The following is a 19993-nucleotide window of genomic DNA, read 5'->3' as shown; positions in this document are numbered from 1 at the left end:
TGTCTCGGTTTTTTAAGGGAGAATGAGAAGAATGACAATATGTTTTTGTTTAAGTTTTTGCAGCAGTGGAAATATACGGTAATAACGTCTTTTAAGAATAAAGCTTTATGTCCAAAATGTACTTATTGTAAGATATTTGATGCAAAAGTATTTTAAAAGATTTAAACTAACAGCGAAACAGTGAATTTAACTCTACTTCATAATAATCCTCGCTGTAGTATAAACTTTAACCAAACGTAAGTAAACAAAAATGTCAGACGTTCCGCAATGACGGATGGAAAGAAACTGCCTCGAGCAGCAGCGCACGCTTCCTTATAAAACCTTTTTTTTTGTGTGGCTACCCTCAACAGTCCTACACGGCTTCTCCTGACATGAGACCGTCCTCGAGCTCGTTCTTCCAGCATCTTCAACACTGGAATTCGTTTCGATACCAGCTCGTTGGCAGGCGCTGCACTGGCGCGCTGCTAGTAGGCAGGCGCGGCTGTGGCGCGCTGCTAGTAGGCAGGCGCGGCTGTGGCGCGCTGCTAGTAGGCAGGCGCGGCTGTGGCGCGCTGCTAGTAGGCAGGCGCGGCTGTGGCGCGCTGCTAGTAGGCAGGCGCGGCTGTGGCGCGCTGCTAGTAGGCAGGCGCGGCTGTGGCGCGCTGCTAGTAGGCAGGCGCGGCTGTGGCGCGCTGCTAGTAGGCAGGCGCGGCTGTGGCGCGCTGCTAGTAGGCAGGCGCGGCTGTGGCGCGCTGCTTGCAGACATGCACCGCTGAGGCGCGCTGATTGCAGACAGGCGCTCTGCTTGTAGACACGCGCAGCTGCGGCGCGGTGCGCAACACAGCTACATAGTAGGACGCAAGATCCGACTGAATCCGCATCTATGCCGTTAATGGTGTCCTGGATTAGTTGATCATATCTCTTTATGGTTTTGGCTTTGGGTATCCCGCAGTCTACGCAACGCAGAGCATCTCGACAATACATGGACAAAACAAACTGAATTAATAAAGGGCATCAATGACTATTACGACATAATGACATACGTCTGACTCAGGTAATGGCTTAACACGCTCAGCGCAACCGACTAGCCTTACAAGTTTACTTTAAAATAAAAAAAATCATGTTGGCATGTAACGTGTTAAATCTTGCCACGACTCTGCCTTACCTGACCCTCACTAATATTTTATTCAATTTCAGTCTTTAGTAAAGAACACATCTTTAAATTAATTGAAAAGTCTGATGTTGACTTATTTGGCATCAAAACTTGAAATATAAAAATATTGGTTCGATCTTACCGCAGTACAAATTGAATAGATCGTGTCCATAATCCTGTCTGCTGTGAAATACACAGACAGCGCGTGAGCCTCACTACTCACATATTCCCATGCAGAATAAACGGCTTGGTCCACGCTACCCTTGTTTCACGAACACTGGTACGACTTTGATATCGACTCAACTTGCTACGACTATAACAATTATCACGGTAACGATCTGACATTTTTCTCTTTGCATTTATTTTCACGAAAATACAAACACAGAGTGAGCAAAGTGGATAGAATCACGTGGATCCTATCCCACATCTGATGTAAGATATTTGATGCAAAAGTATTTTAAAAGAATTAAACTAACAGCGAAACTGTGAATTTAACTCTACTTCACAATAATCCTCGCTGTAGTATAAACTTTAACCGAACGTAAGTAAACAAAAATGTCAGACGTTCCGCAATGACGGATGGAAAGAGACTGCCTCGAGCAGCAGCGCACGCTTCCTTATAAAACCTTTTTTTTGTGTGGCTACCCTCAACAGTCCTAACATTATATTGATCTCTTTTCGGGTATATTCTTAGATTGAATCAACTTATCAAAGTATAATTATTACTTTACTCAAAATGAAATTGCTTCTTTTTTTTCTTGCTTTAACCAAATAAGATAGCAATTAAACTATCGCTATTCAAACATTTGCTTTTTCTTTAAAATTATTTTCGTCATTAAGTATTGCAACCTTTACAATTAATGTACAAGTTTAATTTAACTAATAAAAAATGTATATCGTTAAATGTATTTTAGATAGAGCGTTTAGACAAAAAAGTTTTTGTGGCTTTGACTATTTTTAATAGATTTAAATGTGATCGCTCTGTATACGTGAATTTAAGAATTCAGTAAACTAGATCGTAGTCAAACCGTATATAAAATTTAAAAAATAACTAAAGTAAGCACTAAAAACATCTTATCAAATGTATTTCTAAAACGAAGTAAAGCCATTACAAGCAACTGCGTAAAAGAATTTATAGTCTAACAACCCATTATCCCCCTGTCAATGTCTTGCTTGTTGTAATTTTCTAAGTAGGTTCTAGAAATCTTCAGATTTATCCTCGATACCAGCGTGTCTTACCATACCATATAAGTTTGGCACACTACGTGGCGTTGAGGAGGCGTACAGACTAAAAATAAAAGTTTATGGTCACAAGACCTGTTCGGTAGCGGGGTGACAGGGGGCCAGTCTGCGCTTACACATCGCTGACTCATCTTCTTGGTTATTCTGTGGTAGCCCTACGATTGGAATTTCCGGAAAGAGTAACGACATGGCAATAACCTAATAATTTATGTGCATCTTTTTATTATATCAACTATTGCATGTGTTCAAGTGTCATTCAAATGAATGCAGGTGTGTCGAATCTTCGGATCATTTCTTATCTACACAGTGACGTCACCAGTAAGTAATATTAGTTTCATTGGCGGTTAACTAAACTAAGCGACTTGCACATTACAGACGTCAATGTCTTCGCTAAGTGGATATGATTCATTAGCAACTGATTGAAGTCTAATGGAGGCGGTGAGTCGGTCACTTCAATGTTTTTATTTTCTGTGGTTTATAACATATGTTTACAAGTTGAGTTGAATTTGTTTCAATTATCGTTGGTTTCTGAGATTAAAACCTCTGCATAAAACATAGCGTCATCGCTGTAATTATATTTGACAAAACAGAGATAATAAGAGAATTAATAGGGGAATTGTGGTTTCAGAAACCCACGGTAAAAAAGTAAGTTCAAGTTTTACTCTACTCTTTACCTTTTTAACTTCATTTAGGCACGAATAATGTATAGATGAATTGCATTAAGATTATTTTTTATATCTTTAGGTGGCAAACGATCGTGCCGCCACTTAAATTCTGCTAAGTTGTAAAGCGACCCCAGCCCATAGACATCCGATATTACAGTTGCGTTCCTTAATTTTAAACGACCGAGAAGGGGGACGCACAGAAAGAAGATTTCCCTCTCCTATGCGTCGCCTACTACGTCAAATATACTTCCCCTTCCTATCCTCTCCTTATCAAAAAAGGGTAAGAAGGGAGAGGAGACTAAATTGGGCCTCCATCACGCACACTCATCAGACGAGACGCGGAATTACTTCCACTTGACGTCTGTCTTCTGTGCGGTCGTGTTATTGCACCGGTGGAGTCGGCCCATTCGTGCAACGCATGTTGTTGTTGCTGGCGTCACTACTGTTATGGATATACGTATGCAGGGAATTAATTCAGATATGACGGTTAATAAAGATGTATGGGAGAGTAAACAAACTGTGCCGATTCTCCGTAGGGTATTGTGTTGCTAGTTAAGGGTAACGCGTTCAATGGTGGTTATTATTAGTTGTGCCGGTTATCGACAGTAACCCACATCAGCGTTATCTGATACCGCACTCCACTGAAAGCGAAGCACACTCTACAATTACACAAATACGCGCCTAATTGCGCCGACTTGTGTTGCGAGCGGCAAAATTATTCAGTTTACGTTTAAACAGTCGATGTTTTATATTATTCTACTTTACGCAGCAGACATGACATGATATGATGTAGAGTTGGAAATTTAAGTTTTTAATTTTTATACAATTTAAACATATTTGACAATGTTAAATATAGCCTACTCTTCATCAAGAATAATGTAGCTTTCTAATGGTGAAAGAATATTTGAAATCGATGCAGTAGTTATATTACTTTATTCGCTAAAAACATACAAAATATTTCCTCTTTAAAATTGTAGACAATTCATTCATATAATTTAATACAATACTAGCTGAAACAAATCAAAAATAAAAGTCTATTAAGATAAAGTGACTTTTTTATTCACAAGGATTCGCACTCGTAGAGAAAAAAACTCGTTCATAAAAAGAATATTGAAAGCTTCGTATCGGATGAGACGGCTCGGCTCGTTTTAGCATCTGCAATATACCTACTAGGATATATCGTATTCACATTCTTGTGTAGCTTGTCTGGTGTGAATATGACTCTTTTAAGCTTGATTTTCACTGCTTAAAAACGTCAAATTAAATCGAAACATTACCTAGTTACTCAGGACCGTTAGCCTACACTTTTCACAACTTAGATTTAAAAAAATCAACAAGATAATGTCTTTTAAAAAGCTTACATTATTCGATTTAATTTGGGTTTCTCAGACCAAGATCTCCGTTTAAATCATAATATTATTATCTCTGTTTTGTCAAAGATAATGACAGGGATGAAAATCAGGGATAGGAAGAAACAATCTTATATTAGACCATAGGATACTATAATATTATTATGTATGACTTGTTAAGTTCGGTACAACAAATATTACACAAAATATTGTTATGAAACTCTTTATTCAATCTCGACAAAATATGCTCTTTAAACTAATCCTTATAAAATTTATATCCTCGAACCTTAACGTATGAGAGTTTAATGATTAAGTTTGCCATATGCGTCCCTGTTATGTTGTGGCGTGTGGTTTCAGACATTACACCCGTACTCGGCTTATCGTTAATTTATAGCCTTAGCATTAAATCATGTAACCATTTACTTCCTATACCACAAACGATAATGTTTATGTTTATGTGTTCAGTATAAGAAGTCATAACTGATTTAAAATAACATTATACTAAGCTATATAATTACATATCAGTAGAGATTAGTTTGAGAAAAAATTCGTTACCATTTGAGACTGTGAAAGGACAAAGTCGTTATCGGTCGTGAAATCCACATGGATGTCAAATTCCCTTCAATCACAGTACTGCTATTTATCATCTTTGTTATTAAGTAATAGAATTAGATTTTTGAGCAATCATAAAATACTAATGTTACCAGTAATTATGTCCGTATGTAGGACATTCCCTACAACTTTATGGTTATGTGATAACTCCTGTGAGGTTGTTTAAAGTGAGCAAACATGTCGCGACATCAGGGCCTCGGTATGCAGCAAGCAAACACCGCACCGTACCACCTGTGTCACTTCATCACCAACGTATTTGAAGAAAGCCTTTTATATTACATGCGGACTCCATCTTGTTCAATAAATAATGTTGATTCTTTGGTCACCAAGGAAGAAATGGGACTTGATACTGTTCACTCGTATATATAAAGTGAAGATGTTTTGTACAAAACTTGTACTTTAGTGTACTGCTAAGATATAAGAGTCTTTATAGTTCAATTGTTCTATAGTAATTTGATTTAAATAATTGTGCTTATACAATCAATGCGAAATTAGTAATCATGTAATAATAAAGTAAATAAGTAAATCATTTTTTTATGTGTATTTTGCAGTGAAGCAATGTTGCTGTGGAGACAATTTTATTGCACATATCAAGTAAAATTGTGGTCAAAGGTAAGTGACTAATAATATTATATATTCATGTTATATGAAACTTTGTTTACATTTTCCTTAAATACGGTAGTTGTGTGCACCGGAACGAGGGCACAATTTGTTGACTCAAGTGTCGCGTACTGTTATTTACTTTGACGGCTCTTTACATTCAAACTCATTTATCGATTGTATTTGAATTACGAACAACTAGCTTTTACAATCGCCTTCGCTTGTGCTGAAGTCCCTATTGCACTTGTCAGAATAAAAAAGAAGAATTGCATGTACTTGTACTAAATTAACTTAAATTATCTTACATTCTAGTTATCAGTTTTGTAAAACACTGTGAAAAGAAAAACTATTTCATTAGATTTAATTTACAAAGAAAAAAAAAACATAGCGACAATTTAGAAGATAAAGAGCCGTATTATAGCTTGAAAATAGGTCGAAACGTAGGCGAATAATGTTGGCTAGACGATTTTAAAAGCGTTAAGATTACGTGGAGCGATGTTTACAAACATTCGTTTCGGTTCAATCGCATACCGAAGCGTAATAAAACCGGGCGTATAGTGAATAACTCTAATATCGCATGGAAAACCTCGCGGTTATTGTAGGTGGGTTTTATTGTCGCAGTTTCTATTGTGTTGTGGAGTGCGATTAACTTTGTTTATAGCTAAATGAGCGATACAATGGTCATCGACCCGGTCCTGAAATAGACTTCGTCATGCGTACAGATTGCGATGTGATAGTCGGCTAATTGCGAGATCCTTTTGTTGGATAAGTCGATTTCATTAGCGGTAATTATGCTTCGAAATGAGTTATCTATGTTGGCAACGGCCCCTTACATTTATCTCCTTCCTTCTATATAGTACTCAGAGAATCTAAACTCGGTACAATGATCGTCTCTATTGTGGACGAGGTAAATCTTTCTAGGTTTGGTTATGTATGCCATCAGACAAATAAAAGAGAAAATTTATATAGTAAATAAGATTGTCATTTCTTAACCTTACTTCGATCAATCCAATTACAATCTATGTTTGGAAAAGGGGAGGGAACAAAGAAATAAGTTTTGGAATCTTTTCAGATGCACACAAAAGCGAATAATCTAGAAAATTTCAAGTTACAAAATGATCATTTTATAAATTGCAAAACAGTCGGTGTGCGAGTCGTTCTTATTCATAAGTTTTACGAAATCGAGGCTATCTCTGGCCAGCCTTCATCCGCGATTATTAAACCGATACGTATATCCTACGACGTATCGGAAACAATGACCGATTATCTCTTTTAAGGCATATTATTAGATTTGTTAAAATTACGAAAAATATCACTGATACAATCTAAAGAATTTGAGTAACAGTATGTGTTTGTTGAGTCTCTATTTCTGAAAACAACTGTACAAAAACAAATTTTGTACACATGTACAAGAGAGATAGTAATATTGTTGTGCAAGTGATTTTACGTTGGAGACTCGTCGTAGGACGGAAATTATTGTAGATGGAAATTACTACTAAGTTTACTCCAAAACAAAGCCACGATATTATCGAGATTGTAATATTCACTAATATAATTATTTTATTAATTGGCTGGATTGTGGTCAAATCATGTACATTATTATTAATATTATTTTTGCGGTTTATTTAATATTATTTATTTTTGTTACATAATACATTCTGAAATTGAATACCTACTAAAGAACGCTTTGAAGTACTCGTTTCAAAGGAGACATTGTGGCGTCGGGCAATAAGTACTTATAATGATATCATTGTATATGTTCTCGTTTACTGAGCTTGTATGTAGTAATTACAGCTAGTAGTAGTACATAAAGATTGTAATTAAATAGGTTTTAAGTGGCACTTAATAATAGTGAGTGACTTTTCTAATACAGTTCAAGATATACGTAGATATTTTTATAACAATCAGGTATCAGACTATGATGAAAATCGCCTTGAAAGATTGAGAAATTTAATTTAAGAATTTTAAATAAACCCACATGAAACCCATACATGGGTTCGTAAAAATTAAAAAAAAATCTACCCTCATTATTTGATTTATATAAACCAAGTTACACATTATTTTTAGAAGCTAAAAAATGGCAACTTTCTAAGACAAAAATAGTTTCAGGCTTATGGGTTAAGTTTCTCACTTTTATGTGTTAATATTAGAAAATAGTTTTTTTATATTACACCTGCCTTCATATGCATGTGTAATTTGACACCCCTTCATTGTAGTGAAATTTTACACTGTAAGTAAATGCATTTTAAGCGCATTACACTTCACATAAAGTTCGAAGAATGAACATATTTTATCGATACTTGTTTCATAAATTATTACACAAACTCAAGGACTTTGATTAGGCGGGAATATAACGTTACTTCTTTTATAATTTCATTTATAATCCGACATTTAACACAATTGAACGTTGGTCGTTGTTTTCAGAAAGTGCAAGCTTTTACGCTTAAACTACGAATACCATACACAGATGCGTCCATCAATAATGTGCGCAGATAAAATCTAAAATAAGTAACGAAATCCCGACACGTAAATCCAACGGACATCGTTTAACGTGTCGGGTTAATGGCGGTAATATTTTAAAACTTTATAACTAGAATATCTTGTGTGCGCTGCTAAAATTTATCCCTCTTGAACTTCCTGTTGTTAGCAACACGTTGATAATAATGTTTCAACTTTAAGTTCTTTATTTAACAATAACCGTGTGTTTATATTTTTTTTAATCATTTTAAAATATGATGTCGTCCTGCTCATTCCCTTTAGAAAAACTGAAATTACTAATATGTTTTGTACGTTGTTTTTTCAGCATTATGGTAACGCACAGTTAGAGTAACCATTGAACTGTAAACAAATTTGATGGTTGATTAAAGAACTGTTTACCTTGACCACTTATTTGCATGATTGTACTATGTATTTATTATAAAAAAACTAACTAATTTTCAAATTCAAAAAATCACAGCATTGTAGGCATCTATCTACTCCATTACAGTTCAAGCTTGATTATATTTGTTTATGCGTAAGTCATTTGCGATGGCGGGAGTGTGACCGATAGCGGGGTCATTGGCCTCTTTTATCAGGCGAGCAATGCGTATGCACCGATCTCGTTTTCACGCATTTCAGTATAAGGTGAGGGTTTAATTATTGTACGAACACTTGTTACGAGTACGTGACAGAAATAGCGTGTGCTATTTACTTATCTGTGTAGTTGGGTAGCTGTCGTGTCATTGTTCATAATACTCATCTTTTGCGCACAATTTATTCTTATTTGCATGCGAGTCAGCACGACTCCCCCACGATTTTCAATGCACTACTGTTTAATCTCTACTCTTTGAGATTTCAAAAATTCAATGTCATAAACTTTTGCCGCGGATTCTAACATTCCACAAAACTTCTATTATTATACTTAATATTGTAGAGGAAAGATTTGATTGTTTATTTGTTTCCATTGAATAGGCTCCGAAACTACACAATCGATTTGAAATAATCTTTTACTGTTTTGAATTAACACTATTCCCAGATGACATAGACTATATTTATTAGTAGCATAATTCTTAAGGCCACTGATGATGGATGAATATCAAGTTAAAGCCACAGGCCGCCTTATAATTTAATTCATTTTCTTTAAATTATGGAAGTAACTCTAAACAAACTTTTCGAAGTGGCCAGCTCAATGTTTGGATGAAAAGTAAATTTCACTATTGATGTTTTTTTATCTATGTTTAAAAAACGATCTAATGTACATACTAAGATAGCTATAGATATTAGCAACGTCCTTGTATTGGATGGATCTCTCCATACATCGTTTACTTCGTACATTTTAAAATTAAACAACTAATGTAAACTGCAAACAGTCGCGTATGTATGAACACAGCGTCGCTAACGAAGAGCCCAGTGTCGTTAACCCGACCAACGTATTTGTCACTTACCGTGAATTTCCACTGCTAATAGTTGTATAAAACATAATTTCATCTCACTTATTCCCTTCAATTAAAAAGAGACAAGCATATGTAATGTACAGATGCTTTACCAGTGGAAACTGACGGTTATTACTTTTATCATTACATACCAGATAAATAGATAAATAGATAGATTTTATATTCAGAATAATCTAAAAACAAAAAGAATGTCTTAATTTTCATTAAATATTGCGTCATGGAAGTATTTACATATATACAACGTACACATTTTTTTATCTCGTGAGAAAAAATTACATTAGTGGATATGTGGGAGGGAAATCTTTGTACCAAAGCACATATTATAACGATTTATATACTAACTTTAATATGAAAAATCTAAAAATGAAATTAAAATTGATAGATGTATCAATTTATGTTTGTAAATAGGACAGAATTATATGCAAGAGTGATCGAGAAATTTTGACGAATTTTTAAAATAGTTTTATTCGGTACTTGTAGTCTTATAGTCTATTAATGTAGACTACGAAACGTTTACCCTTATTATAAGCATAAGCAATTATTTCTTAAAATAAAACGTTTTGCAAGAGATTAATTTTACAGGCGCATGTAAATCGCATGTGTCCTGTGTCTTTAGTGTGACTTGAAGTGTAATTATTAACCATACAAATATGGTTTTCAATATATCGTACATAAAGTTATTTATTAATGTACGTGAATACCTTAAATTTTTAACAAAATATTTAATACATTTTAGTAAAAAACCTTTCAAACAGTAACACGTAGTTGAAAATTTATGGGTTTGAAAATTTATTTTCATTTTTTTTACATAACTTTTTCGGAGTGTTACTTAGCGTCACTCCGCGTGTTTTTGCATATGTTCTTAATGTTGTCAATGAACTGAGTTTTAAATAAATACTTAATTATTGACAAGCAACCTTGAAGGTTGTTGAACTTTGTTCATTTTCTTCGCAATAATTAAAAAAGTGGGCGTGATCACCTGGTCACGAATATTTTTTTACAATTAGTTTAAAATTAAAAATAGAATAATTGAGTATTCGTGAAAAAGGTGAAAATCGTGATTATCATATTGAATTAAAACGTATTGATTTTTACTGCAAATGTTCAATTAATTTCTATCATAATTTACGGATAAAAATACTACCGCTATAAGTAAAAGTAATATTTATTTGAAAAGATAGTAGTAGTGTAGAGAAGAGTAGATGTCCCTTTAATGGATTATCTCTTTTGTGGCTTTTTAAACCAGGAAACAGAAAAAATAACATAAAATTAATAAATTCATGAAAATTACAATTTTCACTTAATTTTCTGAGTTGAGCACCTTCGTCAAGTTCAGTAATTTAACCGATGAAAATCAGTGGATTACAAAATTTCGTCACATCGGTAGTAAGAACAGGGCGTCATTATGCATAAGTTGTATATCTGGAGTGGTCGACTGACTGTTTGATCAAGTGTTAGCTTATCAACACAGAGCTAGCAGTGTTCGTATCAACGGGCCCTTGTGACCCCCCTGACAACCCCACCGGATGTGGCTCGTATTCAAATTATACAAGGCGCGAATCACGATCAATGCTTTAATTTATAATACCGCAAAGACCTTTTATATCATTTACCAAGCTGAAAGCACGAACAGGAAAGCCTCACTAGGCTTTCCTATTCGGTTATAAAGTTTCACTATATTGATATGCAATAAAACATTATATTAATATACATATACATGTGTTAGTTCATCAATACATAGTATAAAACAAAGTCGCTTTCGCTGTATGTCCGTATGTATGCTTAGATCTTTAAAACTACGCAACGGATTTTGACGCGGTTTTTTTTAATAGATAGAGTGATTCTTAAGGAAGGTTTGTATGTATAATAAATGCATAATATAGTAGAGAAACACTGATAAATTTAAAGTTTTCTAATGTGAACGCTGTGAACGTTGTGTATAAGGACATTCTGTAGTAGGTATATTTTGCATTGCACCCGTGCGAAGCCGGGGCGGGTCGCTAGTATTAGATATAAGTTTTTGGTTGTTATAGGTTGTACCTACTTGTTAATTTTGCACGAGACAGTCGCAAGTAGTGGAATATAATGGAATATAATATAATTTTCAGAATTTTGACATAAAGAATAGGTTTCAATTTCATTATTTTTTAAATTAAAGAAATAAATATTCAAATATGAATGTCTTAGGATTATCAAGAAATATTTATTTTATTGCTCGCCCATGATAAAAGTGGAAAAGAACGCCATCTAGCAGAATATAATTAAACCAGTTGCGAGAATTTTTATAGGGATACACCCTTGCGATAAACCATTTAAAATTACTTATTTTTATAAGATTTCGTTTTGCAAAATATTTGATGACATAGGCTATTAAGAATCTTTAAAACATCTATTTTCGGACAATTCTACTAGTATTAAAAGAAATTAATAATCACCTACAACCGATCTAGCAAATAACTGTACCTTCTAAACCTTATCTATTCTGTTTCTATTTAAAATGACGTTTTTCTTTCCCGCCACTCGGCCGCATACATAATATTATAATCTTTTGGTTGGATTGGATCGTTTTTATTTTATAAAATATGTATTCCTCATTCTAATTTATATATTATGAAACAGTTAAAACGTAGCGTTATCGATACGAAAGTTATTAAAGCCGTCGAGTTAACGACGACCGCCAGATCTAAATAATTTTATCATTTGAAGGTCAGGACTCCATTTTCATTTTAATCAGTTCAGTCGGCTTGGCCTCACACCCACCTGATAGCTGCCTGATGTTCAGTTCTCTTATAAAAAATATATAATTATGGCTTCGACAATGTTAAAAGTATTTAGAAACGAAGTAAGTTTTAGTGATTATTGTGCGACATTAATATAAGTTTGATTTAGTGTACTTGCCAATGTCTAGTTAATAAATTCGAGCTGTTTTACCTAAACCGGTTTTAATATACTTAGGAAACAGTTTCTTGCAACAAACAACCGATGATTTGATATATCATTCAAGTAGTTTGTTATTGAAACCGTTTACATTATTCATAGTGGACCGGTGGATTTTTGATGCGTAGTTGAATATTTCCTTCATCTAGTTTCGTCATTTCTCATCAATAATTCACATGCTATTTGCAATGATCCTTCACTCACATTTGATACACTAGTGTAGCAATGTTTTCACATTTTCCTCCTCTCCTTAATTTTTAAGTACATAAGTACATGATTTATAAAATGTTATATGTTATACATAAATTCACAAAGGTATTTCTGTAAAATGTCTCCTTAACATGTTGAATATCTAGTTAATTGTGTAAATAGCTCATTATTAATTAAAAATATATTTTCAGTCTCGCTTAATCTTCAATAGAAGTTACAGCAGCTCTGCACCCAGCACAAAATTATACATTGATGGACAGTTTGTTGAATCCAAGACTAACAATTGGATTGAACTAACAAACCCCGCAACTAATGAAGTTATAGGCAGGTAAGACTTGAACAGTACAAAGAAAGTTATGTTTTTTTGACACCATATTCATGATTTAAAAATTGGCAGAAAATTTTATATACCATAGCCTATATTAGTGATATTTCACTCACAGAAAAATTGCACAGCTAAACTGTGCAATCTTACAAATAAATTCTTGTTCTTTTAGGGTGTTGTCAAAGTTATGATGAAAAAAACAGTTGCTTATCTCCTGTTATAATTATTTTACTATAATATTTCAATATATAGGTACTACACATTCAAACTAATTCATGATCACCTCATTGTTCCCCTGTATGTACCCGATAATTTTGTTTAAAAAGAATTGCTTTATATGTTGTGTACCACAAGCAAACCTCACTGTACCTCTAACATACATAGATAATGAAATTCTTGAATATCTTATTTGTAATATCTTATTTGTAAGTAATAATCTTTAATTGTTAAGAAGAAACTGTTGTTTAGATTTTGCCTTGAAAATTGTGTTATCTCTCAATTTAAATGACTGTTATCAGTACTTATCTTTTTATTGTAACTACTATAAACATCTAATGACAATTTACGTATTTTAGCAAACATGTGCCTCCAAATGAATTTAATGAATAAATTACATTAACAAATCTCTCAATATAGTTTAGTTCAGGGATCCCCAAACTATTTTAGACAAGTGACCACTTTTCCAAAATTAACCATTATCTCAGACCCCCGTGGCCAAATTACCTACTTTTAAGATTAATTATTATTATTAATTTCCATTCTCACTTAGGTCAATAGAAGAAGACAGAGTGAGAATTAGCAATGTTTTAAGTTTAATATTTTTATTAAAATTATTATTATGCTATAAGAATTGTTTTAAGAACTTAACTTTGGTATGTACAAAATAAATAATTGAACTGTACTAATAATCGCCCATTTGTCGAAATTCGAACATAATTCGAAATCAAAGAATTTTTTATACCTTTATGTACTTTTCAACAATGCATTTAACTGTTCCAAATTTCTTCATTCATTATCAATTTCCAACATATAAGTTGATTATGTTAAAAAATTGGTTTTGTTATTTCCAGAGTCCCAGAAACAACTAAGGAAGAATTAAATACAGCGCTAGAGGCGGCCAAGAAAGCATACAAAACATGGAGCCAGAGCACTGTCATGACACGCCAGCAACTTATGTTCAAGTTAGTTGGACATTCTTAATTATATATTTATTAGATGTTCTTATGGTAAAATATTGTGATATGATCTGCTTATATCTGTAGAAATTCAAAGTTGTGTGCATTTAAAAAAATCTGCACTAGCCATGGATCAATATGGACTAGTCACCCCTAGAGAAGGCTTTAGCCTCTCAGTAAGGACATACACGAGCTGACAAAAGATGGCTGATTAATAATTGATTTTTATAGGTTTGCAAGATTACTCCGAGAGAATCAAAGCAAATTAGCAGCAAAGATCACAGAAGAGCAAGGCAAGACGACAGCTGACGCTGAAGGAGATGTTCTCAGGGGCATTCGTAAGTAATATGTTAAATTATATCTGAAAAGAGTTACATCTCACAAGCGGTTCTATAACATGTAACTTTTTTCATCGCATGATTTGAAATTAACTAGAATATTAATGTTTTTGGCAGTGTACATCTTTTATATGGCAAATACAGTTTTTTTGTAAAATGTACCAGTCACTATTTAACTATTTAAATTTAAAAGTCCAAAGTAACTATAATTGAAAAATTGTCATTATATATGTGCATCCATTATGTATTTGTACATTGTATTTGAATTGAAAATTACTGTGTTTTCTTGTCAATATATGATATAATACTTATCAAGTATTTTCTTGCAAAACAGTGATTACAAAAATATTGATATAACTATCAAAAATAGGTTTGATAACAATAAGTGAATTTTTTGTAAGTCATTCATATTGAAGTAGTATTATTATGTATTAAACTTCAATAACTTTATGATTTTGGCTTACATTTTGTATTTTAAAGGAATCACAAATTATATGTGTGTTTAGTTTTGCCAATGTAATTTAAAAATACATTTAGATATGACGGCTGATAGAGATGTATGGAGGAGTACATACTGTGCTGACCCTCCATAGAGATAAGGGCAGGTTGATGATGATTTTTAATAAGGAAATTAAATTAAAACAAACAATTTTTTTTTAGTTTAATAAATGTGTGTACCCCGAATACGTAAAAGTATAAAAGTTTCGATTTTCTAATCTATATCTATATATATATAAAAGAAAGTTGTGTTAGTTACACCATTTATAACTCAAGAACGGCTGAATCGATTTGACTGAAAATTGGTGGGCAGGTAGCTTAGAACCAGGAAAAGGACATAGGATAATTTTTATCCCGTTTTCTATTTTTTTATTCCGCGCGGACGGAGTCGCGGGTAAAAGCTAGTCTATCTATATATATAAAAGAAAGTTGTGTTAGTTACACCATTTATAACACAAGAACGGCTGAATCGATTTGACTGAAAATTGGTGGGCAGGTAGCTTAGAACCAGGAATAGGACATAGGATAATTTTTACCCCTTTTTTTTTTTCTATTTTTTATTCCGCGCGGACGGAGTCGCGGGTAAAAGCTAGTAGATATATAATGTGAAGTGAATAACATACTTAAAGTGTAAGTGAACTGGACACTGTTCACATATACTTTATGTATCTTTTAATCCTATTAACATAATTAGAATACATTATGTAAATAATAAGAATGACATTTCTATTTTAATGCATAAATACACATATTACTCGTACATAGTAAAATTATTTTGTGCGACTATTCTGTCTTTGGTATATTTAATTGAATCTTTTCTTGAAAGGTTGAAAGACATTGATCTATAGGATGTTCAATCTGCCCAATGGGACAAAAAATTCCCATTGGGTTGATGAAGTCTATGTTTGGGTGTATTTTCCCATTGTGGTACTTGATCGCCTTGATTGAGGCCTATTGTCCCAACGGGAAATATAGATTGTATCTCTATTACCATGTATTTCCAGTCATAATGCCGTATTTCCATCCCACTTTTTCTTATGACATATCATAGATAATATGTTGTTGTGTTTCGGCAATGGAAACATTTGTTAATATCGGTTAATTTGTTGCAGAATTGGTAGAGCATTGTTGCAGCATCACATCGCTGCAGCTTGGAGACTGCATACAGAACATAGCAAAAGACATGGACACGCACAGCTACAAAGTTCCACTCGGAGTTGTTGGCGGTGAGTACCTAAAATAAAATTTCAACTTTAATTACTGTTAAATATTAACTGAAAAAAAAAAATTATTGATTAAATTGTGTTAGGCGTTGCTGCATTCAACTTCCCGGTGATGATCCCCCTGTGGATGTTCCCTCCGGCGCTGGTGACAGGCAACACCTGCCTGGTGAAGCCCTCCGAGCAGGACCCCGGTGCCACCCTCATGATGATGGAGCTGCTGCAGGAGGCCGGCGCTCCCCCCGGTGTTGTAAATGTATGTTGGTCTATACAAAATACAGTAGTGAAATTACATTTATATAAATACTAGCTGTTGCCCGCGACTCCGTCCGCACGGAATTAAAAAACATAATAAATACCCTATGTTTTCTTCCAGACTATGATATACATCTGTGACAAATTTCATCGAGATCCGTTGAGCCTTTCTGAAGATACCTACAAACAAACAACCATCCATCCATCCAAACATTGGCATTTATAATATTAGTATGATTAATAAATTCCTCATTTAAAATTATATTGAAGTAACTTAGTTTATGTATACATTTTTTTTTCAAGGGATAATTATAGAATTTTCAATGGCGTGAACAAAATTCATGTAATGTCTGACAATGGTTAATCATATTAAATTAATAATACAAAGAATTACACATATAAAACTATGTAGTTTGAAAATAAATAAAATAAAAATATATAAAATTGTAGCGGCGTGTGTGTAGCTACATATGGTTTGGAAAAAACTAAAAGTTTTGAAGCGTTTGAGGATTTGGAACTTTGAAATAAAACCAACGTATAGTCTTCCGTATTTGAAATGTATTCTGGTTTTTGATACAATGATCTAGGATAGCGGGGTGGGGATAATTAGCCAATAGGCGACACGTACGTATATTGGTTTGGCACTTTGATTGGATATGCACGATGTCACGGGAACTAGCACTTAAGTCCTAAACAAAAATAAAATTTATAGGTGATCCATGGCACCCATGATCCGGTGAACTTCATCTGTGACCATCCTGACATCAAGGCTGTATCCTTTGTGGGTGGAGACGGAGCTGGCAAACACATCTACACCAGGGCTTCTGCAGCCGGTAACTCATTTTAATAATTATATAATTTATGTAATTTGAGGTAAATAGAATTTGATACAGCAACTTACAGATTTTAACTAATGGGAGATTACCTAAATATAAAATCTGGCCCAAATTTAGGTAAAATTAATCTTAATATGATCAGATTTTTATCAAATAAAATAAAATCTCATTGCTTTTCTTATTATTGTACATTGGTACAATTAGAATCATCATCAGATTGAAGTCCACTGCTGAATGTAGGCCCTGATTGTTTACCCCAAAGACCCCACTCCGTAGACCTCTCACTACTTGGACCAGGTCATTGGTTCATCTTCATAGACTTTGAGCACATTTAATTTATAACTACACTAAATACAAACACTAAATCTATATATATTAATAAAATTGTAATCTCTGTGTGTAATTTTTTTAAATTATTGTCTGTCTGTCAGCAAGTCTTTGTTCCGAGTAATCTTTAAACCTTCCGGCATGATTTTAACAAGATAGTTGATGCATCCGGACATATTGTAGGTTATTATAAGAAGTCTACGGCTGGTGTGTATTAAAATATATCTATGTTTCAGGTAAACGTGTGCAGAGTAACATGGGCGCTAAGAATCATGGTGTGATCTTGCCCGATGCCAACAAGGAGCATACACTGAACCAGCTCACCGGTGCAGCATTTGGTGCAGCCGGACAGCGCTGTATGGCACTCAGCACTGCTGTCTTTGTTGGTATGTATATCTGCCTTCAGTGAAGCTCAAAAACTACATTTAAAGTCTATAATAAGTAGTAATAATGTTTCCATTATTTTTTTTATCAAAATGTGGCAAATGAGCAAACGGCTACCCGAATTCGCCGAAATATCGAGGCGGATTCGCCGAAATATCGAGGCGGCATCCGCAAATGCAGATGCGTTGCCAACTTTAATCAATGGAGATGGGAACGCACAGAAAGAGGACATTTCCCCTTCCAATGTGTTCCTTCTTCCCCCAAATCCACTTCCCCTTCCCATCTTTTCGTAACTAAAATTACAGCCTCCGGGACCACACCTCATCAGACGAAACGCGGAATAGCTTCAACTTGACGCCTGTCTTCTGTGTGGTCGTGGTATTGTACCGGTGGAACCCAGCCCATTCGTGCACCCAACAAATGTTGTGGGATCTACCACTGTTAAATTAAATTTATAAGTTAAATTTATGGTTGTATCACATGTATATGAACATTATCTTTTTGTCTGTATACTTCTATAGACTAATATTGTTGTTATACAAGTATTACGACATTGGAGACTCAACGACGACTTAACTTTGAGAATTTCCAGAATCTTTTTATTATAATAAACTAGATATATTGTACGATTAAATATGTTTTTTAGTTTAAATAATTCCCGTATGATTTTAGAGTTTTGTTGATTCAAAGATTGTCAATTTAATAATGTTTTTATTTTAATTTAGGTGAAGCTAAAGAATGGATACCCGACTTGGTGAACCGCGCACAAGCACTAAAGGTGAACGCGGGCCATGTGCCCGGCACTGACGTTGGTCCTGTCATCTCCATTAAGGCTAAAGAACGAATCATTCGACTCGTTGATTCAGGTATGAAAAAAAAACATTAAAAACTATATATGTAATTATTTTCATTTAACTAGATTATGACTCAGGAAAAAAATCAGAATCGAATGATAGTTACAATACTTTTCGAGGGTATCCAGTTTTAAAAAGTACTCTTAACATTAAACAATCTTAAAAGGGGTATAAATTTTCAAGTATGCTTATCGCAAAATTGAAAACAAGGCAAATTAGTAACATAATTAATACAAATTATTTTTACAGGAGTCAAAGATGGCGCCAAACTGGTACTCGATGGTCGAGGTATTAAAGTATCGGGCTTCGAAAAGGGCAACTTTGTCGGACCAACCATTCTTACTGACGTCAAACCTAACATGGAATGCTATAAAGAAGAGATATTTGGTCCAGTTTTAATCTGTCTGTTTGTAGATACTTTAGATGATGCCATACAAATGATTAATTCTAATCCTTACGGTAATGGTACAGCTATATTTACAACCAATGGTGCAGCTGCTAGGAAATTCTCCGCTGAAATTGATGTGGGACAAGTTGGAGTGAATGTACCAATTCCTGTACCACTATCTATGTTCTCCTTTACCGGTACTAGAGGCAGTTTCCTTGGTACGAACCACTTCTGTGGTAAACAAGGTATAGATTTCTATACGGAATTGAAGACTGTGGTTTCCTTCTGGAGACAAAGTGATGTGTCTCATACTAAAGCAGCCGTTTCTATGCCAACACAACAGTAAAGAAAGGTTGCATTGAAAGTATATAAAAATGTATTTTCTGAGTCTTATTTTAAATATTATAAAGAGGGTTTAATTTGCTGATAAAATAATTCTAAGCGTAAATGTCTGAAGCATTTATTTTTAAATTGAAAACGTTAACATTCTAATGTCTTCCATTGTGTGATTCATGTTTTGTATCTTTTATTGTTATTTGTATTTCAAAGTGTCATATTTTAATAAATATATATTTTATTTTTTACTATATTCTTTCATTTAATAAACTATAACAAATATTTTTATCTAGCATTGCCTAAGATGTCGTTTTGCATGATATTAAAAATAGAAGTTGAGTTTGAACTTTGAATAGAGAGGGATGAGATTTTGAAATG

At 33.9% G+C, this 19993-nt stretch overlaps 1 protein-coding gene across 2 annotated transcripts; it reads left to right on the top strand.

The window, feature by feature from the left end:
* The first annotated feature begins 5554 nt into the window (after nt 1-5554).
* On the top strand, nt 5555-19698 carry LOC106710889 (probable methylmalonate-semialdehyde dehydrogenase [acylating], mitochondrial). Of its 2 annotated transcripts, none has more exons than XM_045680852.1 (10): nt 5555-5612; nt 12871-13007; nt 14075-14185; nt 14411-14517; nt 16128-16241; nt 16325-16491; nt 17203-17323; nt 17890-18039; nt 18763-18903; nt 19141-19698. In XM_045680852.1, exons 1-10 carry the CDS (start codon nt 5559-5561, stop codon nt 19623-19625), a joined length of 1587 nt encoding a protein of 528 aa, XP_045536808.1. In that variant the 5' UTR covers nt 5555-5558; the 3' UTR covers nt 19626-19698. The 2 variants fall into 2 exon arrangements, with proteins under 2 accessions (XP_045536808.1, XP_045536809.1); XM_045680853.1 differs by lacking the exon at nt 5555-5612 and adding an exon at nt 12740-12784.
* The last annotated feature ends 295 nt before the right edge of the window (nt 19699-19993 follow it).

This window comes from Papilio machaon, chromosome 14, assembly GCF_912999745.1.
Source record: "Papilio machaon chromosome 14, ilPapMach1.1, whole genome shotgun sequence".
Lineage (NCBI taxonomy): Eukaryota > Metazoa > Arthropoda > Insecta > Lepidoptera > Papilionidae > Papilio > Papilio machaon.
Note: the sequence above shows the minus strand (reverse complement) of the source record. Positions and strands in the feature narration are given on the sequence as shown.